Below are 25,063 nucleotides of genomic sequence, written 5' to 3' on the forward strand. Positions count from 1 at the left end.
TGTATGTCTGTCTGTGTGTATGTCTGTGTGTATGTCTGTGCGTATGTCTCTGTGTATGTCTGTGTGTATGTCTGTGTGTGTGTCTGTGCGTATGAGTCTGTGCGTATGAGTCTGTGCGTATGAGTGTGCGTATGAGTGTGCGTATGTCTGAGTGTGTGTCTGTGCGTATGTCTGTGCGTATGTGTCTGTGCGTATGAGTGTGTGTATGTCTGTGCGTATGTCTGTGCGTATGTGCGTATGTCTGTGTGTATGTCTGTGTGTGTGTCTGTGCGTATGTGTCTGTGCGTATGAGTGTGTGTGTCTGTGTGTATGTCTGTGTGTGTGAGTCTGTGCGTATGAGTGTGTATGTCTGTGTGTATGTCTGTGTGTGTGTCTGTGCGTATGAGTGTGCGTATGAGTGTGCGTGTGTCTGTGTGTATGTCTGTGCGTATGTCTGTGTGTGTGTCTGTGCGTATGTCTGTGTGTGTGTCTGTGCGTATGTCTGTGCGTATATGTCTGTGCGTATGAGTCTGTGCGTATGTCTGTGCGTATGAGTCTGTGCATGAGTGTGTGTATGTCTGTGCGTATGAGTATGTGTGTGTGTCTGTGCGTATGTCTGTGCGTATGAGTGTGTGTATGTCTGTGCGTATGTCTGTGCGTATGAGTCTGTGTGTGCGTCTGTGCGTATGTCTGTGCGTATGAGTGTGTGTATGTCTGTGTGTGTGTCTGTGCGTATGTCTGTGCGTATGAGTGTGTGTATGTCTGTGCGTATGTCTGTGTGTATGTTTGTGTGTGTGCCTGTGCGTATGTCTGTGCGTATGTGTCTGTGCGTATGAGTCTGTGCGTATGAGTGTGTGTGTCTGTGTGTATGTCTGTGTGTGTGAGTCTGTGCGTGTGAGTCTGTGCGTATGAGTGTGTATGTCTGTGTGTGTGAGTCTGTGCGTATGAGTCTGTGCGTATGAGTGTGTGCGTATGAGTGTGTATGTCTGTGTGTGTGAGTCTGTGCGTATGAGTCTGTGCGTATGAGTGTGTATGTCTGTGTGTGTGTGTGTCTGTGCGTATGTCTGTGCGTATGAGTGTGTGTATGTCTGTGCGTATGTGCGTATGTCTGTGTGTATGTTTGTGTGTGTGTCTGTGCGTATGTCTGTGCGTATGTGTCTGTGCGTATGAGTCTGTGCGTATGAGTGTGTGTGTCTGTGTGTATGTCTGTGTGTGTGAGTCTGTGCGTGTGAGTCTGTGCGTATGAGTGTGTATGTCTGTGTGTGTGAGTCTGTGCGTATGAGTCTGTGCGTATGAGTCTGTGCGTATGAGTGTGTGCGTATGAGTGTGTGCGTATGAGTGTGTATGTCTGTGTGTGTGAGTCTGTGCGTATGAGTCTGTGCGTATGAGTGTGTATGTCTGTGTGTGTGTGAGTCTGTGTGTGTGAGTCTGTGCGTATGAGTGTGTATGTCTGTGTGTGTGTCTGTGCGTATGTCTGTGCGTATGAGTCTGTGCGTATGAGTGTGCGTATGTCTGTGCGTATGTCTGTGTGTATGTGCGTATGTCTGTGTGTGTGTCTGTGCGTATGTCTGTGCGTATGTGCGTATGTCTGTGTGTATGTCTGTGCGTATGTCTGTGTGTATGTTTGTGTGTGTGTCTGTGCGTATGTCTGTGCGTATGTGTCTGTGCGTATGAGTCTGTGCGTATGAGTGTGTGTGTCTGTGTGTATGTCTGTGTGTGTGAGTCTGTGCGTATGAGTGTGTATGTCTGTGTGTGTGAGTCTGTGCGTATGAGTCTGTGCGTATGAGTGTGTGTGTCTGTGTTTATGTCTGTGTGTGTGAGTCTGTGCGTGTGAGTCTGTGCGTATGAGTGTGTATGTCTGTGCGTATGAGTCTGTGCGTATGAGTGTGTGTGTCTGTGTGTATGTCTGTGCGTATGAGTCTGTGTGTATGTCTGTGCGTATGAGTGTCTGTGTGTATGTCTTTGCGTATGAGTGTGTATGTCTGTGCGTATGTGTGTGTGTATGTCTTTGCGTATGTGTGTGTATGTCTGTGCGTATGTCTTTACGTATGAGTGTGTATGTCTGTGCGTATGTCTTTGCGTATGAGTGTGTATGTCTGTGCGTATGTCTGTGCGTATGTCTGTGTGTATGTCTGTGTGTATGTCTGTGCGTATGTCTGTGCGTATGTCTGTGCGTTTGTCTGTGCGTATGTCTGTGTGTATGTCTGTGTGTATGTCTGTGCGTATGTGTGTGTATGTCTGTGCGTATGTCTGTGCGTATGTGTGTGTATGTCTTTGCGTATGTGTGTGTATGTCTTTGTGTATGTGTGTGTATGTCTGTGCGTATGTGTGTGTATGTCTGTGCGTATGTGTGTGTATGTCTGTGTGTATGTCTGTGCGTATGTGTGTGTATGTCTGTGTGTATGTCTGTGTGTATGAGTGTGTATGTCTGTGTGTATGAGTGTGTATGTCTTTGCGTATGTGTTTACGTATGAGTGTGTATGTCTGTGCGTATGTCTTTGCGTATGAGTGTGTATGTCTGTGCGAATGTCTTTACGTATGAGTGTGTATGTCTGTGTGTATGTGTGTGTATGTCTGTGCGTATGTGTGTGTATGTCTGTGCGTATGTCTTTGCGTATAAGTGTGTATGTCTGTGCGTATGTCTTTGCGTATGTGTGTGTGTCTGTGCGTATGTCTTTGCGTATGTGTGTGTGTGTCTGTGCGTATGTCTTTGCGTATGAGTGTGTGTGTCTGTGCGTATGTCTTTGCGTATGAGTGTGTGTGTCTTTGCGTATGTCTTTGCGTATGTGTGTGTATGTCTTTGCGTATGTCTTTGCGTATGTGTGTGTATGTCTGTGCGTATGTCTTTACGTATGAGTGTGTATGTCTTTACGTATGAGTGTGTATGTCTTTACGTATGAGTGTGTATGTCTGTGCGTATGAGTGTGTATGTCTGTGCGTATGTCTTTGCGTATGAGTGTGTATGTCTGTTGGTATGTCTTTGCGTATGAGTGTGTATGTCTGTTGGTATGTCTTTGCGTATGAGTGTGTATGTCTGTTGGTATGTCTTTGCGTATGAGTGTGTATGTCTGTGTGTATGTCTTTGCGTATGAGTGTGTATGTCTGTGCGTATGTGTGTCTGTGTGTATGTCTGTGTGTATGTCTTTGCGTATGAGTGTGTATGTCTTTGCGTATGTGTGTGTGTATGTCTGTGTGTATGTGGGTGTATATGAACTGAGCGTGTGTGTATGCGTGTGGGCTCGTGTGTGTATTTATGTGTACGTGTTTTTGTAATTACTTTGTGGGGACCAGATTTCCCCATAATGTGATAAAAACCTGTAACTTTTTTTTACCTAAAAGGGACCTTTTTTGGTCACCACAAGGATACCCGCAATTACATAAAACTCAAAAATCAAAATCAAAATCAAACTGCAAAAAGTATTTTGTTTGGTTACTTATGGTTAAGGTTAGGGCTGGGTGGGGGTTAAGGTTGTCGACGGTGTTGTATTAGAGTTATGCCCATAGAAATGAATGGAGTGTCCATGTGTGTATGTGTGGGCGTGCACATGTGTGTGTATATAAGCCTGGGCGTGCACGTGTGTGTATGTATGTGTGGACGTGCATGTGTGTGCATGTGTGGGCGTGCACATTTGAGTCTGTGTATGTATGGATGAGCATGTGTGTGTGTGTGTGGACGCACACGTGTGTGTGTGGCGTGCACATGTGCGGGTGTATATGTGTGGGCGTGAACATGTGTGGGCATGCACATGTGTGTGCATGTGTGGGTGTATATGTTTGGGCGTGCACGTGTGTGTGTGTATGTGTGGGCGTGCACGTGTGTGTATGTGTGTGGGCGTGCACGTGTGTGTGCATGTGTGGACGTGCACGTGTGTGTGTATGTGTGGACGTGCACGTGTGTGTGTATGTGTGGACGTGCACATGTGTGTGTGTATGTGTGTGGGCGTGCACGTGTGTGTGTATGTGTGGACGTGCACGTGTGTGTGTATGTGTGTGGGCGAGCACATGTGTGTGTGTATGTGTGGGCGTGCACATGTGTGTGTGTATGTGTGTGGGCGTGCACATGTGTGTGTGTATGTGTGGGCGTGCACGTGTGTGTGTGTATGTGTGGGCGTGCACGTGTGTGTGTGTATGTGTGTGCGTGCACGTGTGTGTGCACACCTGGAAATAAACCACTCAAATTTGATTGTAACTGCGTGTGCCCAACCCTCTTCGGTATGGCGGGCTGTGACTGATCATTTACAGATATGAGAATCTGGGTTTATGTGTGGCATGGGAATGAAGATGATCGACCTGCTGTGATATGACTTTAAATTAAATTATTGTCAATAAACAGTCTTGTGTTAAGGAGCTGACTCTGACTGACCGATTCTCTGTTATTCTGATATTTACAGCTGTCAGCCACACTGCGCTGTATCGATTCTACATTGTTTTACATCATAGTGGTGATTTTTAGCTGACCGGACAGCAGCATGTGGATGACCGGCCGGCTACGCGTCCCTGGGTCGGATGCAGAGCGCAGAGACACTTACTTTCCTCTCCTTGTCCCCGTACTCCAAGCCCAGCGTGTCCATGGCACGCACGATGGCCGCCAGGGACTGGATGGTGTTGCTGTAGACCACAGGTTTGTACTGCTTCACGTCATCCCCAGAAAAGCCGTCCTCGTGGATGATCCTACCAAAACACGGCAGGTCAGATGGGCATGCTCCTCAGGAACCTCATTTGATCCACCCAGCACACAAACAGCAGAATTTCACCCCTCCCCCACCTTCACGTCTGCTCTCCCAGCAAAACTGCAAAAATGACAGGGTCACAAGACTCCAGTGTACGACTGATTAGCATTTAGATTATTTACATGTGACTAACATCGCCTTTGTGTGATTCATTTATTGCATGGCTGACCTTTGACCCTCTTTCAGATCCCTCAAATGCCAACTGACCTTGGTAGGGCAGAGGGGCTGGATCATGAAGCATGCTACAATGTGTAATGCTGATGGTGGAGAAATCAACAATGTCAAGGAAGGCAGCAACTGCCATGTTATGTAAATCAAACACAATCCCTGCAGCTGCCATCTTGCAGCCACTGCATTGCAGGCCATCTTATGTACATTAACATGCCTCAAATTGCTCTAGATCATACTTCATCCTCCCATACGCTGCATGGCAAACAGATGAAATTCGCGGATTTGAAATCTACGACAGTATGTTATCAGTCAAAACTGGCAAGACATGACGCAAATCGTTCCGCAAAACGTGACTACCACAGCTGCCGCTGGCCAGACGCGCTGGGGGAAGGTCTCAGAGTCCTCTGTGGAATCACCTGTCAGACAACGGCCCGCCCAGGTGCGTGACAGGAGCGAGCATGTCGGCCACATCCCCAGCCAGCCAGCCAGCCAGCGAGCGTCGTAAACACACAAGACCCTCTCACAGGCCATAGAATTCAGCCTGAAAAAAACATTGCTATCAAGGAACACGCCAGGGATCACTGGGCATTTTTAGGGTCATGCGTCCGGTCACACGAAATCACAGATGTCAACCTGTGTGAGGCTCAATGAGTGCAAGAAACCAGTGCACACGTACGAACCCGGGGCCTTCCACAGACCACGCAGAACCTCCCGGGGCCTTCCACAGACCACGCAGAACCTCCCGGGGCCTTCCACAGACCACGCAGAACCTCCCGGGGCCTTCCACAGACCACGCAGAACCTCCCGGGGCCTTCTGCAAGAGTGCTGGCCTCCGAAAGCCCATTGCTCACAGATCTCTGCTGGGGACAGGTGCACGTCTATTGTTTTGGTCGGTGCATTTATTGTCAAGGCAGTGGGCCCCCCCTCACCTAGACGCTTGAGTAATGAGAGCCCCGTAAACACCTGGTAAACAGAGTCGACTCATTAAAATGTTGCACACCACACTCTCAATCCCGTGAAGAATTTTGACGCGCCACTCAGCGATAAATACTTAGCGTTTGCTTAGGGCCTGTCACACGTCGGGCGGTTTATACTGTCGCGTGGCCAACGATGTGGAGTAACTTTAATAATGTGGCCCGAGAGTGCGCTGAGAATTCAGGCTCACGAGCACCACCGGGCTGCTAAAATGTCACCAGGAAACCCACGTAAAACAGCAATCCGAGCTGAACCAGCAGAGCCGGCGCCAGACCGAAACCCACTTCCCAGCTGCGCTGGGCTTGATGGCGCTTTCTGCTGATTCTCCTCAGCGCTCCCTCACCCACCGCTCCTCGCGGTCGCCTTGGTAACACCGCGGCCCTGACCATCCCTCGCTGTCGCCTGCTGCCCTGACCATGACATCGCCACCGATCTTCCACCTAACTGCATCTTTGACCAGTGCTCCTCACCTGGAAGTTTGCTACCAGGGACAGAAGACACGCCGAGCTGTTTTCACTCAGAGAGCTGCTAAATTATTCATATGATAATAATCGCTCTGAAATATAAATACAGACGTTACGCGTCTACTAAAGGAGCGAGAACATGCGAAAAGTCAGTCTCTCTGCTGACGGACTGTGGTTACCCAGCAGGATGTGGGTACGAGAGACAATCTCCCTTCACGTCTAAAGAGCACAAACAGAGGAAGTGGCCCCCCCTCCCCCAAAGTAATCTCCTCTGAGGAAAAGCTATCATGTCAAGATGTCCAGTCTAATGTGTCTATCAGTGTCAGTCATCTACTGTGTCTGTGTTCAAGTATACTTTATCTAGGGCATCTGCCTGTCTGTCTGTCTCTCTGTACGATATACCTAATCTACCGTGTCCATGAACAACTATACTTTATCTACGGTGCCTGTGCGGTATATTTAATCAACCAAGTCTCTGTGTTTATTCACCTGAGCCTCACCATCCCTGAACTTTATTTACTGTGTCTTTATTTGTGTCTGTTTCTATGCATTTGTGTACATAACCCACATCTACATCTATAGCCAATCCTCTCTAACCCCAGCCTGCTGCATCTCTAGGTCTCCTGCTTAAAGATCCTGTATGTTTTATCTGCTCACTCTGGAGCTGAGCTGGTGTCACCTGAGAACTTCACATCTCCAGCAGATCAGACTATAACTGTCATCACTTTAATAGCATGAATCATATTTTGAATATATAGGCTAGTATATATATATATATATATATATATATATATATATATATATATATTTATTTATTTATTTTTTTAAACTTGCAGTTTAGTGTTAGAACCAGCTTATTCAAATAACTAAACAAAATAAAATAGGTATCTGTACCAGAACTAGTGCTTTTGCTAAATTATTCCTCTTCTAATGACACTAACTTTAAGTTGAGTTTATAGTAAACAAAATATTAGCCAAATTAATTTTCTGTTAAACTATATTTATGTTTGCGTTTGTGCACAATGAGTACAGCAGGTCACCGCGTTAGTGAGATGGTTAGCAAAATCGCATTTAAACACTTAAGACCAAACCAACGGTCTCTTACTGTGACGTCTTTTAGACGAGTCTCCGTTAAGCTCCTCGAAGTGAACGGAGAGTCCTTGTGAACGTCTGCTCAAAGTAAGCATACAGCTAGCGGCAACGTGAGGGCACCGGAACCGTGCTGCACGCCGCGCGGACACGCTCTCCGCCACTTGCTTCTCAGGTGTGGCGCCGATAAATGCGCTGCGCCGCATCCTCGCTTCTCCGTGTTTCTTTGCGTCGAGTTTTCATTGTAGCTGCCCGGTTATACGCAGACGCGAAGTTTGTTTTAAATGCAGGGAAATCCTGCATTGCTCGATTCGTCCAGTGAAAACTGGTAATAAAACAGCAATTAAACTGATGCTAATCTCATTGAACAGATGTCACTAAATTAACATAGCCAGCTAGCAGGTTAAATTAGCCAACTGTTACAAACATTAGATCACATACCTCGCTGGCAGCTTATTACCAAAAGGAGCTAATTCTTCACTTCCTAACTTTCAGCTTTCTCCACGACGCATTTCCAGAACAGTTCTTTAAACATCAATGTCATACAGCCGCTTAAAAAACACCTTTATCACCGTTACACTGAAGAATTCGTTCTCTCGCTGTTCCCTCACAAAATTATATCCCATCGGATGTGGCTCCCAACGAATTGTTCCGCTCCAATGGCCCATATAAACTAGCATATCACATATGCGTGCAAACAAATACCAAAAACGAATACATAACAACAACAAAATACTAGCCTATATATTCAAAATATGATTCATGCTATTAAAGCCATTGATGACAGTTATACAGAGCTCTCCTTCTCCTCCCCATTTCACCATCTTTCCCTTATTGTATGGTTCCCATGGCATCACGGTCGCATGGCAACTGCAGTGTGAGATTATAGGCACGTTACAGGACCTGGAGCTGTCATGTGACAAGTCGACCCTGAATGTGGCAAAGCTGACTCAGGGCAAATTGCAGTGGGCACAGCGGGGGCGGGACCATTCATACCAGTGCATTGTCATATTGACATTCAGGTAACCTGGATGATCTCAGCGAATTCCCAGGGACACCCTGCAGTGACATCCTGGGCTCCGCCCACCGAATGCCCCTATTTCCCCCCCCCCCCAAGGGCCGCTCCACCCTAATGCCGGCTGCTCCACCGGTTCTCATTCAGCTCCACCGAAAACCCACAGTACGAGGCAGATGACCCAGGGAGGCAGAGAACGAAGCTCATTAACGTCTCCCTTACGCAGGCCTGACATGGGGGTGCTCATCAGCTGACTAGCGGCCAGAGGCAGAGGGCAGGAAGGCAAGCTTTGGGCGCGGGGGGGGGGGGGGGCGGGGGGTGACGGGATCAGCTTTTCACAGCCCTTCACCTTCAGCGACTCTCATTGGGAAATACAGTTTGCCAACCGGAACATGGCGCGTACACCCAGGGCCGCACGTGCATGAACACACACGTGCACACTCACACACACACACGCGCGCACACACACACACACGTGCGCACTCACACACACACACACATGCACACTCACACACACACGCGCGCACACACAAACCCAGATGACCAGCCTACACTGATATCTTTTTGAAGAAGCACATGGCTGGATACTTTGTCCTGACAATGTGACAGAGTATGGCTGCTGTCATCACCCCCCCCCCCCCCGCAAAATAACTCTCTGTCCTCTTAAGGGGAGGGGGGCAGGAGGGGCTATTTTTAGGCTCGATAATCAACATACGAAGAACTGTCACGCAGTGAGACGGGACAGCATGTCATACATATCTGAATAGCGGACTAGTAGCCAACAAATTACTTTCTTTCTGTTACACAAAACAAAATGTGTGAATCTTATAGTAATGTTTGTGCTGAATGAGGATCTACAGTGTAATTAGAATTTGCCTACAGTATCATGCAAGGATTTAGAAGGACAGACGATTAAACCTCACATTATATGTATATGTACAGTATATGTGCATGGTGGAAGTGAGTCAGCTTGATGGTAAAAGTGCATGATTTTCCGCTGGACGTGGACTCAGTAACTTTCCTCCAAGGGTCCAGCGGAAGTTCGCAAGCAAACTGGGACTCTACTTGCCATGGTATCGTTTTTCCATATCGGAGGGAGAGCGTGTCTATACTGTACGTGTCACAGCCTGTAAACTCTGGCAAAACAGACTTACAGTGCAGTGCGCTCTCCAGCAAAATCCTAAAAATGTTCAGAAATAGAAATAAAATCATTTTCCTAAATTACTCTTAAACATGCCCATACTTTCTTAATAAGGAAGTATGTACCGTCGACAGAGTGTGAAACGGACACCACTGAAAAACTTTGGGTGAGGGGAAAATCAAAAGTTCTTAAGTTCTTAAAAAATATTTTTGTTGACCAGTGTGTTATGCAAAATACCCACGTTTTAAAAATTTTATAATAATTATAACAAACTGACCGTTTCTCAAGAACCTTATGTGTTTTTCGAAGTGATTTCTGTGATCAGCATCACAAAATCTATCTGGCAAATCAAAAATGATAAATTAGCATAATACGATGCATCCATCCATCCATCCATCCATCCATCCATCCATTTTCCAAACATAAATTATTGAGGCGAAGGTCGTGCTGTTAACTTAAATGGAAAACTGATAAAAACCAAGCATATCAAAGAACTCTGCAACTCCTGCTACGTCTGAATTCTATGTGCTGGACTTCGTTATTCGGTTTAGGTGCAAACCATTGTTTGGCAAAGTCAAATGCAATTTTGCACGCAGCCGCTGAACTTAGAAGATCATAAACAAGACTGTCAATAAGAATGAAGTACAGATTTCGTGAACATTGGCTTTTAAACGTGCCGGTCAGTGTTAATGCGATGCAGAAGCTGCCAACAGCCTTGCTGTTAAACACTGGACTTTCTAATTAATAATTAAAAGGGGGATTAATTTTAGCACAACATCCGAGAGCAGCAGCTAATGTTTCGTTGTATTTGGAGCAGAGGGAGCGTGACAGAATGACAGGGAGACGACAGCGTTCCCAGCCACGTACGCAGCAGGCCGGGCTGCTGCCAGAGAAGCTTCTGCCTCACACCGGTGGCCTCGCGCTCCGTCAGGCTACTTGCAGCGGCTGGCGCTCATTTTAGCCGCTTATCTAAGTTTTATTATGCATTATCTGTCCGTTCTCCTCCTACAAGCAGGATCTGAGATGAGTTCACTGGAGGGTTCGTTGCAGTGCCATCACCATGCCGTGACGCCTGTTTGGGAATCTTAGCCCGGGACTGCAGGTCCTCGTTAACGTCGGCCAGTAAAGTCTCCAATAAAACATGCTTCCAGTAAAACATCTCAGTTCATAAACGGCTTGGGATGCCCGGACGTGCGAGTGAAACTGTGAGGCGTGTGCACGCATCTGGCAGACGAGATACATAATTTAACAATAATGCAATTAGCACCGTCCATTAGCTGCCAGCCTTCATCTGGACCTCACTTTGCCCCAAAGAGAGCAGCTGATTAATCCCAGAGCCTGGACGCAGCCCCCCCCCGCCCCACCCCCTACCCTCTCCAGACACTTGCCATCCTCTAGGAGAGAATGCTGAGTGGTACTATCCGTCATTACTGTGTCTGCAGAGAGTCCGGAAAGGGGAGGGTCGCCGTTAGCAACGGCCGAAGGGCTTGGACTTATGGCCTGGAAGTGACACAATGCAGAAGAGCCAGATAAGAGGCATTTTACAGGACATGAGAGAAGCCTCCATGATGGAGTAGGTAAGGGAGAGCAGACACAAAGCCAGCGATTTTAATCTGCTGCTCCAGTGGGCCTGCTGGGCGCAGGGATGCTGGGATTTCTTTCACAAGTACAAAGCAAATTAAACAACGCCTTCCCCGAGAAGCGTAATTAAGATACCCGCTCACACAGGGGAAAATCCCACTTCGCGAGCTCGGGAAATTAACAAGCCTCTCTGTGACCGGCGCGCCCATGAAAGCGCCCTGCTGGGGCGTCGGGAAGGCGGGACGCCAGGAGAGGGGCGGAGACTGCTGCTGTAAATCACAGCCGGTTGATGGGGGAGCTCCGGGAGGGGGCGGGCCCTTCGGGGAGCTGCCCAGTAGCCGATTTTCCATTGGGTGTATCGCTGCATGTGGGTGAGCCACACATGACTCGGGAACATCACCTTCTGCCTGTGATGAGTAACAGCTTCCTCTGCGATGATATGGCTGATCACGACCCTATTAAGGACCCTGCATAAATGCATGACAATGCCAGCAGCATAACAGCTAACGCGACAATACTAACGCCGCTGATGACTACGGCACCTTAATCAAGCGACCTCATGCCACTTAAGAAGAACATAACTAAGACAAAACATTTCTTATTCATGATGGCCTGTTCCTTTAAAGCTGTATCAAACCATCACTGTAGTCACACATTTTGTCACACATACCAACAAACTGACGCATGGAACAGCGAGAGGCAGATTTTGTCTCTTCAGGCCGCACCCTGCAGGGTGAGGACAGCCAATCTCATACTCCATTGAATCTAATATCGTAGAACACCCCCCCCCCCCCAGCATCATCTTTTGTGGCATAAGGCAGCCCCATAGCCCCACGTCCTCCTCGCAGACAGGTTACAGACCATTCCGCTAAAATTAACAATTAATTAAAAGCAGAGTGCGCCCCGAGCGTTAATTTACAACAGGAGTCCCCCCCCCCACCCCCGCCGCCCCCGAGGGCCCCGGGGCCACTGGGAGTGTAGCAACACGAAGACCAATTTGCTCCAGCACCAGGTAAAGGTTACGCTGTAGCACTGTGTAAACACCGTCACAACCTGCAGCAATTAGTGCCCTTCAGGAAGACGAAAACAGGACGCGGGATCTGAGGGGCGCCGCCGCAGGCGCGTGGCGAGGAATACGGGCACAAGTGAGCAAAAACCGCCTGGAAGGCGGGTCTGGGACACCCGCAGGTGCCGGTCACAGGTGCCCCTGCCCCCATTTGCAGAAACGTGGTCTCCAGTGGTCTGCTGTTTCGCCCCCAGAATCCCCAATTCCTGCCTGCAGCCCACCAGTTACATTTCTTTGCACCCAGTCAGTGCTTCACCACATCTACCAGTGTTTGCGGCTGATTTTTTTCTCCGGAAGGTCCTAACCATCAATGTATCGCTGAGTCACACGATCCCTTCCGCTCTCCTGTGTCAAAGCACTGATGAACTTTACGTTCCCCTTCTTGGCTGAGGAAGCCCAGGGAACAACAATGGTGTCCTCTAGAGATTTTACTGAGGGGCAGGGGTCACCCAGCCCCAGCCTGCCCAAGTGTGGATCAGCTCAGAGTCCTAACATGAGCTCACGGCTCAACAAATAGTCTATTGTTCCCTGGCCACCCAGTCGCCCTGCGAGCTTCCCGGTGTAATGGGCAATGCTACGGACCTGTACGCTGTAACTGTTTAAGCTTCTAGTCCTAGCACAGACCCGGCTGTTGTGCCTTTGACAAAGGTACTTAACCGGAACAACTCTAAGGCATCCCGGTACATAAATACATAAAACCTGCAAGTGATTCTGATCTGTCTTAATCAGAGAGATGATCTTTGGTGGTAAATGGACGTAATAATCCTTACTAACCCCCACTATGGTGTGGAGGGTCTCCAGGGTTAGAGGTCACTCTCATTTTATACTCTCATGTGTCTGCTTAATGGAAATCCCTCATTCCTGCACGTCAATTCACGTCTATTCAAGTTCTGAGATGGTACATCCCGCCTTTTGTACTGTACACAGTTCAACTTTCTCCGTAAACAGGCCCCTGGTTCCCTAAGTGCTGTCTTCGTTCCTGCACTCCCCTCGCTGAGAAACCCAGCAGTGCAGAGCTTCCCAGCCAGCTGTCTCCCGTCGTTCCTCTTATCTGACACCACATCTCACAACGGCCCTTCATTGCACTTTTTAAACTCATGAAGAAGTTGAAGAAGAGATCTGTCCTGAGGCGCAAGTGCCTGTTTCGCGTGAGTGGTCACTTCTGGCGCGGAGATCTGATTGGCTGGTGACATGATTGGCCGCAGATCTGATTGCTCAGTGATCTGATTGGCCGGCGATCTGATTGACCGGTGATCTGATTGGCCAGAGATCTGATTGGCCGGTGAGCTGTCGTGTTTCTCTTGCACCCGGGCCCAGTGCGGTGCCCCCCCCCCTCCCCAACAGCTCCTCACTGCACCGGGAACAAAGTGGCCTTTCAGCGGACTGATGTGAAGAGTGCCAAGCAGCGACTGCCCCGCTGCTCACACTCACGGCCTTCCTGGGGCCAGAGACGCGCACAGATGGCGACGGGGGAGGGGGCGTCGGCCCTGAGTGTCTCAATATGTGTGTGTAGAGTGAGGGTGCGTGACAGTGCGTGCGGCTCGGAGAGATACCATGAGCGACAGTCCAGGTGGTACTCTGAGGGTCCGCCGTAACACACATTAGGTACCCCATCCCAGGAGAGAGCAACACCTCTCCATGGGGAAATCATCCAAAATGAGCTATTTTGCCGACGTCTGACGTCTCGTGAATTTCGGGACCCAGGTGGCCAGCGAAGGCAGAGTGAGGGAGTGGTAAAATTAGATTTCAGAGCAGATGACAGCCAGAGAGAGAGAGAGAGAGAGAGGGAGGGAGCGAAACGTGTGTGAACCGTGGGCCCAGGGTGCCGTAAAGCTGGCAGACTGCATGTCGCCGAGCACAGAGATGGGCTGAGGCTCAGCCGGCCAGCCGCTGCACCGCCCAGCTAGGAACCTTCTACGGCATCCGTGACTCAGCAGCAACACACCACCCCCCCATGCCCCCCCCAATAGGCCACATGATGGAAACACACCAAAATCCGTGCCAATGCAGACATGGACTTCCCATGTGCAGCAGCGGAGCTGTACCCCACCTCAATCCCGCCCCCCCCAGTCACTGACAGCTGGCTGCAGTGGGGAGACTGTGAGAACCTAATTAAATAACCCACCACCCACGCACTACCACCCAGTCGTGTGATTATCCCACCCAATGACTAACCCCCTAGTAATGACTCCCACACCACCACACTGTCTAGTGATTATCCCACTCAATGACTAACCTGCCCAGTAAATACACCTATATTTACACCCTGCCCAGTAGTGGGACAACTAAGGAGAATTTAATGCCGCATTCCATTTTAACTGGGAATTTGGAATTTCTGTGCCCCTAGTCAGAAATTTCAACTCGAATGCCCACTGAAGTCAGAATTCTGACTCGAAAAGTGGGAGGAATCTACACAACCCTAAACTCTGAATTCAAGATGGCTGAACCCGTCATCAACAGAAGTGAAAGCTGTGGCTACATACTGTCTGTTAGTACTTACATATTATTTGTGTCTCATTAAATCGGTTGTATGAAAAGCAATGTCCAACATCTATCTGTGTTACTACAGTGTTTGGATGCGCTGTTATCAACTAGTACCCCTAACAATGGCTGACAACCAAACTGGTTAGAACTGGAACTGGCAAATGGCTTTCCAGCTACTTGTGGCGAATCGCGGTTATCTTGGGTGTGACGTCATTCTCCAGAGACAAATGGCAACAGTAGAGGAACAGAAGTGACAGGACAAGGACACAGACTAGAGATAGAGACAGAGGGGTGGAGCGAGTCAGACTGCTGATTGTACAGGGAAGCCAACCAAGAAAGCAGTCAGGCACCATGGGAACAACCTGGAACGTGGACATCCTTCCACAAACTTGAGAAATATTGTGGACACCATGGCAACAACCTGGAATGTGAATCTCTTCAAAAACCCAAGACGGTTGTGAACGCCATGGCAACAAGCTGGAATGTGGAGATCTCTCCAAAAACTCCAGAGAGTTGTGAATACCATGGCAACCACCTGAAATAGGACTGTATCTCCAAAGATCTAGGCAGGTTGTGAACAGCAGCAAATTCAAATGTGCACATCTCTCCCAAAAACTTGAGAGGACTCTACATGCCATAGCAACAAGCTGGAGTGGAAAGTCTCTCCAAAAGCCCAAGTGGGTTGTGAACACCATGGCAACGTGCTGCAATGTGGATACCTCTCCAAAAAACTCAAGAGGGTTTTAAACACCATGGTAAGAAATCGGAACGTGGACATCTCTCCAAAAGCATGAGCAGGTTGTGAGAACCATGGCAACGAGCTGGATTGAGAACATCTCTCCAGCAGTCAGAAAATATGAACATCACTCCAATAAGCCGGACCATGAGCGCTGCCGTGGACATACGTCCAAGAAGCCCAGAGGTCTCTCTTGTTCTTCCCTTCAGACGTGCCCATAGAAACACAAGCATCCTCGGAGAAAAACAGCCCTGCCACACACTCACCCAAGTGGCTACAGAACAGCGCACGGGGCCAGGAAAGGCACCAATCAGCATCTCCTTAATTCTGAGGTCCTTACAAAATAAAAAAACAGGACCATTAAAGGAGGAGCTGTTCCAGATTCCATTAGCGCTGGTTCTGTCCATCTCCTCCCCACCGGTGGGGGTGAGTATTCCTCACAGAGCTAATGAGATTTTCATTCAAGCAACAAATAAGAAAAGAACAGGGGGAGGACTGGTACATAAAAAACATAATGTGCCCAAGCCAGAGAGACACTGCCTGTTAAGAGCCTTTGCTTGTTTGGCGGACGGCGCTTGGCTTGCCCAGAGGGAGCGAGAGAGGGAGAGAGGGAGGGAAAGAGGGAAGGAAGAAGGCGGGGGGAGAGAGAGAGAGAGAGAGAAGGAGGGTGACAAGGAGGGAAACCAGAAGACAGATGGAGAGGGAGACAGAGAAGAAAAGGAGGGAAGCAGAAAGAGAAGAGAGGAAGACAGGAAGGTAGGGAAGAGGGAGGGAGAAAAGGAAAGAGATACTGAGTGAGGGAAATGAGAGAATGACAGATAGGGAAAAGATTCAAGTATGAGGGAGTGAGAGTCAGAGTGAGCTCTTTGCATGAGGTCCCCCTGCACCCCAGCCACCGCAGGCCAGGACACCGAGTCCCCCCAACACCCTCCCCAGATACACCTGTAGGGCAGCACATGCACAGCAGTCAGGTCCTCCACCAAAGGGCAGCGTCAGGGCCTGCAGCTGGACAGGACCAGGGCATCAGCAAGTTGGGCTGATGTCCACACATCCGACCGGCACCAACGGCACCATGGGCTCCCGGCATATCGCCACCCATCATCAGGCTGCTCCAATGAGCTTGTGAAAGCCTCCCTATTGGTCAGCACTGCTGAAATCCAGCCAGTCCGCGGCTCCCACGTATATGGGGGGCGGGGCATATTTTGGCCTGTTAAGCTCCTGTTAAAACGGACTGCAGGACCTGACAGGTAACCTATGGTGAGCCCAGGGTGGGAAGCAGGAGACACAGTAGATGTTGACTATGTTCTGGTTTTTGTAATGGGATAAGAATGGGCTTGTTTCCTGAAACGCATTTGCATTCTGTCATCTTCATGTTCAGCCAAGGCAAGGCCAGCTCTAGTTAAGAGCGTCGGGTGCTGAGTCCGAGGCCCACCCTCCCCCCACCCTGCCTCCGTCCAGAAGGGAGCACATGAGGAGATGGGCTCTGACCCCACACACCTCTGGCTATAGGGGAACCGTCTTCACAGCATGACCAATGAGAAACGAAGAGACCCATGTCCCTCATAGGTGGCAAAGTCTTTCTCCCTAAGCCTCCCAAAAACATTGCTCCTCCACATGCAAACGCAACAGGAATGATGAAGACGACCAGGAGCTTAGCCTTTGACGTTTGAGCAGGTCTGACACCCCTATTGGCGATGCAGTAAATGCGATGTCTTCTTCTGAATTATGTATATATTCATATAACTATAACAACTTACCCAAGCTGCACTCTAGAGTCTGTCAAGCATGGCAGAGCACCACCTGGTATGGGCGCCAGCCCATAATATTAAATGTGTATGCTCCAGAGTGAGTAATTTTCAAATCATTTGGGAGTGAGAGAATGTAATTAACCGATTCACACTAGGTGTAGGTGCATTTTGTGGGGCACGCAGACCTCTGGGCTGAACACGTCCGCACTGTCGATATGTGTCCATCTGTGACCCTCTGACTCATCTCCCCAGTGCCGGCTACGGGATTCTGCAATTGCTTATTCGGCGTGATAGGAACAATCTTCTACAAAGTTGAATGTAACAACCGAACGAAAACAAAGCCGTCTCGCATTACCCCAGTGTGGGGGCTCTTCAGCGACGGAAACCCAAACAGCAACATCCTATCTCCGTGACACAGCAGCGTATGATGTTAGCAGAACACTGCGTCTCTATAAGTGCAGGGATTGGCTGGGAAAGCTTGTAGCAAAAGCATCAGACCTCAAAGTGGAACACTGTCATTGTGTGAGATCATTCGGCTGAAGTGTCTTTTAATTAAAGCGAACAACTTCACTGAAGCGTCTGGCCCAAATTCGGACTTTAACGTGGCTACCGGAAATTAGCATTGTTTTATCTCCAAATCGCTATATATCCCGTTAAAACGACCCTCCGTCAGAACCCAGCACAGGTGCACGGCATCGTTAAAAACGCTTTCATCAGATGAAGAGGCGTTGGATCACTGGACCAGTTAATGGAGTATAAGGCTGAGGGGTAATGGTGAGGGCAAGCATGATGTAGGCTTATTCAGGTGGGCACTCCCACAGGAACACAGAAATGCAGAATGCGATCTGCAAAGGCTCCACTTAGTGGGAACATAAAAACTACGTCCATTAACACCTAAGTAATGGCTGAGCCAATCAAATGACTGCATTGTGTTGCTAGGAGACTATAAATATTGGGTCAGCCGAGCAGAAATCAAGGGCTGCAGCGTTTGATATTATATGTACCGTATATCAGGGGCACTTCTAGGGATTTTCATGGTGGGAGACATATGAGAGGACATCATTCAAACTGAGGGGCTAACCTCATCATTAGCTTGTCATTAGCGAATGATATGCTCTGAATCAATGAGTGACAGGGGAGGAGGCAGTCCAGCAGCCAATTAGCTTTCAGCTGGGGCCAGTGTGCACTTGTAGTCCCACCTATGTATATGCTATATAGCAAACAGCATGTAGTAATGGGTACAAGAGATGCCACCACAGGGTGGTTATGTACAAGGTGACAGCTTATACCGTGCCACGTGACCTTACGAGGGTGGCACTCAGACTCCGGTCCTGGGGGCACATTAGACATGTAGGATTAGGATGAACTGGAACATGATGCTATCCCAGAGGGTCCCCAAGACCAAAGGTTTAATTTTTTTGTGCGTGCACACAATGGCAATAAAGTTGACTTTGAAGAGAAGACCCCTGGTCCGCGTGCCCTTTCTTCACACCGGTATCATTTTTTTTAAGTACTGGTTCATGAATACTGTGAGTGACTCGCGTAGATTTCCTTATCTCGCTTTCTCAGAATCTCAGTGCTGCCTTTCATGAATTATTTACAGTGACTCACAAAGCAGAACACTAAAGACAAAGTACAAGAGCAAGGCAGACAGTTTCCGCCGTGGTCGGCTGCCATTAGGGCCTCGTAATCGCAGCGCATTCTCCCTCACGCACTCGCTCGCGACCCCTCCATCAAGGGAGGTGAACGAGGCACTCTGCGGTCTGCAAGAGCAACTGGGCCACTCTGACACCGGGACACTCTGAGATCACAGATAATATTTGTTTGCTTTTATTTTAAAAGTACCCATTTCCCTTGACTTGTGGATCAAGACGAAGAAAGCCAGATTTAAATTAACTTTAATTACAAAAGCGGAGTTAAAATAATGAATAAAAAGACCAAGGGGGCTTCTTAGATAAGGCAGCTACGATAAAATTGATCACTTGGTTTTATAAATGGCATGAGCAGTTCAGTCGTTCCTAATTCATAGTAAAACATTTTCTGACTATTGAAAGTTATATATGCAGTAATATTTATAATATTACTATTTTCTGAAAATAGGGATGTTTGATTGGGGAAGTACTTTAAATTGTTTCCGAGTAGTTTTTATCGTATAATTCCACAAGACTAGACTAAAACACAAATGCACGTACTGCTGGCATGCGCACACACTTATGGATGAGCATACAGATGCTGAAACACTCCAAGACACCAGCGTGACCTTTATCCGTGCTGTAGGTAGCTCACATGCCTGTTGGCGTTTCACCGACGGCTTTGAGCTTTCATTAAAATCACCTCTCCGCTCCTCGGGTATTGATTTCGGGCTCAGTGACTGGAGACCGCCAATCTCCCTCGCACTGAAATTCCAGGGAAGGTTCCATCGAAAGTATATTATATAAGGCCACCGTATCTATGCGTGAGCGAAGACTGAAGAGACTGCCGATTTAGCCTCCTCGCATCCACAGTGAGAACTCCTCAGACACACAGGCCGTTGTTGCAGAAACACTATCCTATAATGCATCTGAAGAGATCCTTCTGCATGTTACAAAAATTCAAACAGGTAAATTCATCCAAAACCTCTAAAAGCTCACCCTCAATGCTCATTTAATGGCCCTGTATGTTTATAATACTAAATGGAGGGAAGAACAGACCAGCAAGAGCAGACCTACTGGCTGCGAGCAGGTCTGCAGAGAGCTCTGTAGCACGCCTGCTGCTACCCAGTTCACAGAGCGCATGCATTGCATCCATCCATGTTGAACTTCAATTCAAATGAAAACCAGGGACAGAAGCGAACGCAGTGCCTTGTACCCGTACACATGCTAGTCTCGGGATAACGCAACAAAACAACTCTGGCCAGGCCTAGCTCACGAGAACGTCACAGAACAACGATCAGGGTGCTGGACTTTAGACCTGACAGCCATGGATCCTGTAGACTGGTTATCTATTAACGCCCCGAGCTGACTGAGTAACCTACATACAGAGAGGACACGACCACACAGACCACGCTGAGCAAGCGGGGGTCCGAGAGCCTCTGCGTTTAACGGCGATCCTCACTGCCAACGGCAGAGCTCCATTTATAAATGCGCTGGCCTCCTTAACTCGATACTACACTTCAATAAACTTAAGGTGTCAGGAAGAGCGCAAAAACCGGAGCTTCCACCAAGTCCTTACGCGAGGGCACCTACCCTGTACGTAATAACACAATAACAATAACAAGAGGAGAAGCGCAACCTTCCCGATGACAAGACCCCCAAGGGAAGAGTCTAAGCAGCAGCTCCGAGCCACTCGTCACAACACCAGAGACACAGTTTCACAGGCTCCTATCAGAAACTTATAAATGCCCAAAAATAAACCTGCAGCTTCATCTAAGCACCTTATTTAGTTGACTATTGTTGTTAAAAAAAGATACAAAGGAACAGAAGAAAAAAAATGCAAAAACCACGACGTCGTCTCATATGACAAAAACTAGCCATCGACTTTCAGTAACTCTTAGCAACAGGAACTGTACATTTTACACATTCCGGCAGCCTTATACTGCAAATCCATATTTTTTCACTAATTCAGTTATATATCCTTATATATAATTACATATTCCTATTTTGTTCCAAGCTTTCTGTCCTATGCTGTTCCTCTACCCCAAAAGCAAAAGATTCCCAATACAGCAACACCGTACATATCACAAGTGACGAGCTCCCCCCAACCACATGAAAATGTGTTTTGAATAAACAGAGTAAGGGTGGCATGCATGTTTGGAGTTTGCATGTTCTCCTCAGGTTGTGCGGGTTTCCAACAGGTAATCTGGCTTCCTCCCACAGTGCAAGACTAACTGGTGCGTCTAAATTGCCCATAGCATGTGTGTGTGTGTGTGTGTGTGTGTGTGTGTGTGTGTCCGTCCAATGAATGACTAGCATCCCAGCCATTTCCCCCCTCCTTATGACCCTGACCAGGATAAGTAGTTAGATGATGGATGGATGGATGGATGGATGGATGGATGGATAAACAGCGCATAATATTCTGGAAATTTTATCTTTTTTTAAAGAATATCCATCTATATGTACATTGAGCACTGATCTATGCAAGGATGAAGCCGGCCAGAATGTGAACAGCACTGCATCGCCTTCACAAGGCCCATGTTACAGCACAGAAAAATACATACATATAATACAAACCAACTGCAACAGCAGGTTATTTCTGGCTTTCGCGATTTAAACCACAATATATCAAGTGAAAATCACGCGCTTAACCTTAATTCAGCCCACGGTGACTCGTGATCGTGAATATCCTTTCATTTTGCTCTAATTTCTCTCTTTTTTTATACCGCACTCACAGTCCGTGTTTGTGGGAAATCCGTTTCGGGATTTCTGAGTGAAAGCGCGACGCCGATCAGTTAAACCGAACAGGCCCGAGCATTTCCGAAGAACAACGAATGGGGACAGGTTCAGTTGGGCGCTGTCCACCATCAAAAGCGCCTGAAATTCAGTAATCCGACAATCAGATATCGTTATAGCGGAAGGTTCCCGGCACGAGCTGATATCTCCGCACGAAGTGCGCACGAAAACCCCGAATCGGTGCACCGAAAATTCGATATGCAGGCAAAGAATCTGATTCTAAACTGTTTTGTGAAGAAGCCTTTCCAAAAATGGCAACGATCCAGCAAGTCTGGGAGCTGAAAGGCGTTTCTTCGCCTGGTGTCTGAAACCCCAGTCTGTTTCCCTTCATTTAATATCAGGTGTTTAAATCGGACGGCACTGAAAGCACCCGTAAATCCTGCAAATAAATGGGCCTCAAAATCCGGCAGTCGTGATTTTCAGACATTTCAGCTTCAGACAGTTTTGCAGACATCTGTAGATGAATGCAGCAAATACAACGGAAAAAATTTACTGTTCTGCAAAAAGCTTACACGGCAGCATGAGTTTAACGGGTATCTTGGGTAAATATGTGTTATTCCGAAATACAATATTATCAGAATCCATCATTTAACTATATTTGGGCAGGCAGAAAGGGAGTGACTTGGGCGTGCAACGGGAAAACTAAAATGGCTGTAAAACTAGAGGGGGCTCGGGTGGTACACCAGGCGCTACTTTGCATTGAAATACATATGAAACTAGGAAAATACCATTTTAAGCGTAATTATTCTTTCACAACCCCCCCCCCCCCCCTCAAATGTTCAGCGAAGCTCGTCCAGATTTTACTGCTGTTTGAAAAGCATGAATCTCCAGTGAGATGCAGTTCGGATCGCACATTCTCTGCCTGCGCTAAATCCGCAGATTCTTTTAAATGAAATGCCAGAGCGCCAACCCCAAAACCCAGCGTCAAGAGATCAAACACCGAGGGGCAAGGTACGGCTCAGGGAGATAAAAGCATGGCATTAAGATTAATTGGAATAGGTGAATTTTAATGGCACTCTGCTGGGACGCAGGCGGCACACGGTCGGCGTTCTGGTCGTTAAGCTCCGGATGGACGGCGGTCCGCACCGGCACAGGGGCTTTCATTTTCAGCACCATTACAGTGAACAGCACATATTCCCGCTGTCACCCTCCGCTGCTCTCCTTAAACGGCAGGGCTCATAAACATGACCCACCGACATGGACGCGTCGCCGCCAAAGAATAATTCTTGGAGAATATGGCGGATCCTAGTATTCACCATCCAAACTACGAAGGGACAGCAAGGGGGAGGGGGCGGGGGCGACACAAGCCCACATTAAAGGCGAAAAGACACTTAACCCAAAACACTTACTTCATCTGTTTGACGATGGTACTTTTGCCCGATTCACCTGCCCCTGTTAAACCAAAAAAAAGAAAGGAAAAAAACGATGCAAGCATTAGGATTGTTGGTGCAAGATTTGCTCGCACTAATAGCACTTGTAAAATCCTGCCTTATTTATTGCTGCTGCTGATAGGCGGTGGTGTATTGCAAGAGAGTGCAAACCGGTGCATTGTGCTGCATGACAGCCGGAGAGGCAGCGTCTGCAGACGGAGCCGAGTCGCCAGTGCCTCCTTACCTAGCAGGAGTAATTTCACGTCTTTTGCAGCAGTGATCCCATCTTCCTTCAGGTTTTTCTCGATGGCTTTGCTCCTGTCCAAAGCCGCCCTCTCCTCAGCGCTCAGTGTACATCCCATGGTTAGACGACCCTCGGCTCTTCTCTTTCTCCAAAATATACGAAGTTAAAAACGGGTAATCCTTTTTTCCCTTCCCTTTTCTTCCCTGTCCCCTTTCTCGGACGCGTTCGCTCGTTCTCACTCTCTCTCTCTTTCTCTCTCACTCCCTCTCTCTACCGCTCTCTTTCCCCCTCTCTCGCTCTGTCACACGGCGACTAGCTAAAGCATTAAAACCCGGTCGACTGCAAATGGAGACGGCTTTAGAGGAGGGCGTATATCCGCGGCTGTCTCAACTTCGGAGGGGCGGCTGCGCTCGGCGTTCAGGCTGGTGGTCTCTACTGGGCGGCGGCGATGGCTGCGGGCGATCGCATCGTTCGGCTCGCTCACAATGGAGGGGAAGGAGGGCGCGTGCAGCGGCTGGGAAAGCTGGGCGCTTACTGACAGCGCCGCTGACGTCAGGCGCATGTGAGCCGGCGAGCCCGAACCAGCATCCTCACCGCGCGCCCATGCACGCGTCCGAAAAACGCTGCACGCGCGCGCGCTGCCAATCCCCGTTACCTTAGCAAAGACGGGAACCTGGTGGTAATGTGGCGCTTCTATGCCCAATGCACGGGGTTTTAGTTGTGAAACATCTGTTTTTGCTCTGGAAAAAAAAAATACCGGTCAATATATTAAACATGACTGCAAGCAGCCCGCACATAACAGCTACAATGCTTACAATAATACCAAGGTGTGGCCTTCTTTATGTATATAGACAGATGCAGGATTGGTGATATTTGTCATCATTAAATGTGAAAGAAATCTAATATTTCTCTTAGCATAATAATAACACCATATTTCGTTTTAAGCCCTGTTTAAAATAAAATTCAAATACTTTAGAATGATTTTTAGTTCTTTTTTTCTATTTGAAATATGTCAGTAGTTGTTTTTTATGTATTACCAATTTATCTAGCATTTTCTGATTTGTTTAGTATTTCAGTTCCATTTTAGTTAAGAAGACAGGATGACTCATGTCCAAGTCTAGCTAATTTTTTACATTTTCCAAGGATTTTTCTTGCATCTGAGAATTAAACTGGCTGTTGTTACTTGCCTCTGTCTGCTTATCTGATGGTCAGGATCACGGGGTACTACACACACACACACACACACACATATGCCCATAGGGTGGTCTTCCCTGCTCTCCCCTCTCTGGAGAATTAACTCACATTCATAAATATCCGAAGGCTTGACTATTGATCATGCTGCGGTAACTGGGCCAAACTGTTCTCATGCTGAATAGACTTCTTTAAACGGTGTTCATACCCTTGCCCCAGATGTGCTTTTCCTCTGGATTATACATGACTTTAGTGTTCCATCTGAGTGAGCCACATGACTAATGTCCTTACTCTGTGTTCACGAAGGGGAATTACTTTGGCCGTTAAGTACAGTGGAACTGCCTGCCATCTTTACAAATCGGATCACATCTATTAAAAATGGACTTTCTAAACCTAAAGTAGCGAGATTGAGGCAACTGCACCTATTTATCAACAGAAGTATCCCCAACTGTGTCATGGCGCGAGCAGGAATCCTCTGATGCCTACAGTGATTCGAAACGCAATTAATAAAACGAAATTATGATCAGCGAACCTGTAATAGTTTTGGAGCATGAATTACAGACATTAATGTGCATGAGCGGCCTACCTTGCCCCGCCTCCCAGGACAGAGGGGTGCATCGCTGTGTGATCACAGGGATGATGAAATTTGAAT

General features: G+C 48.0%; 1 protein-coding gene across 1 annotated transcript in view; it reads right to left on the reverse strand.

Annotated features, from left to right (window-relative positions):
- The window catches only part of LOC125706836 (guanine nucleotide-binding protein G(o) subunit alpha), a 72,163-nt gene extending 48,316 nt beyond the window's left edge, over positions 1-23,847 (reverse strand). The window contains exons 1-3 of the mRNA XM_048973677.1: positions 23,221-23,847; positions 22,956-22,998; positions 4,509-4,650 (exon numbers count right to left, since the gene is read on the reverse strand). Of these exons, the coding sequence (XP_048829634.1) occupies positions 4,509-4,650; positions 22,956-22,998; positions 23,221-23,338 (303 nt within the window). The 5' untranslated portion in view covers positions 23,339-23,847. The remainder of the gene's footprint in view (positions 1-4,508; positions 4,651-22,955; positions 22,999-23,220) is intronic.
- Positions 23,848-25,063: the final 1,216 nt, after the last annotated feature.

Source organism: Brienomyrus brachyistius, chromosome 13 (assembly GCF_023856365.1).
Source record: "Brienomyrus brachyistius isolate T26 chromosome 13, BBRACH_0.4, whole genome shotgun sequence".
NCBI lineage: Eukaryota > Metazoa > Chordata > Actinopteri > Osteoglossiformes > Mormyridae > Brienomyrus > Brienomyrus brachyistius.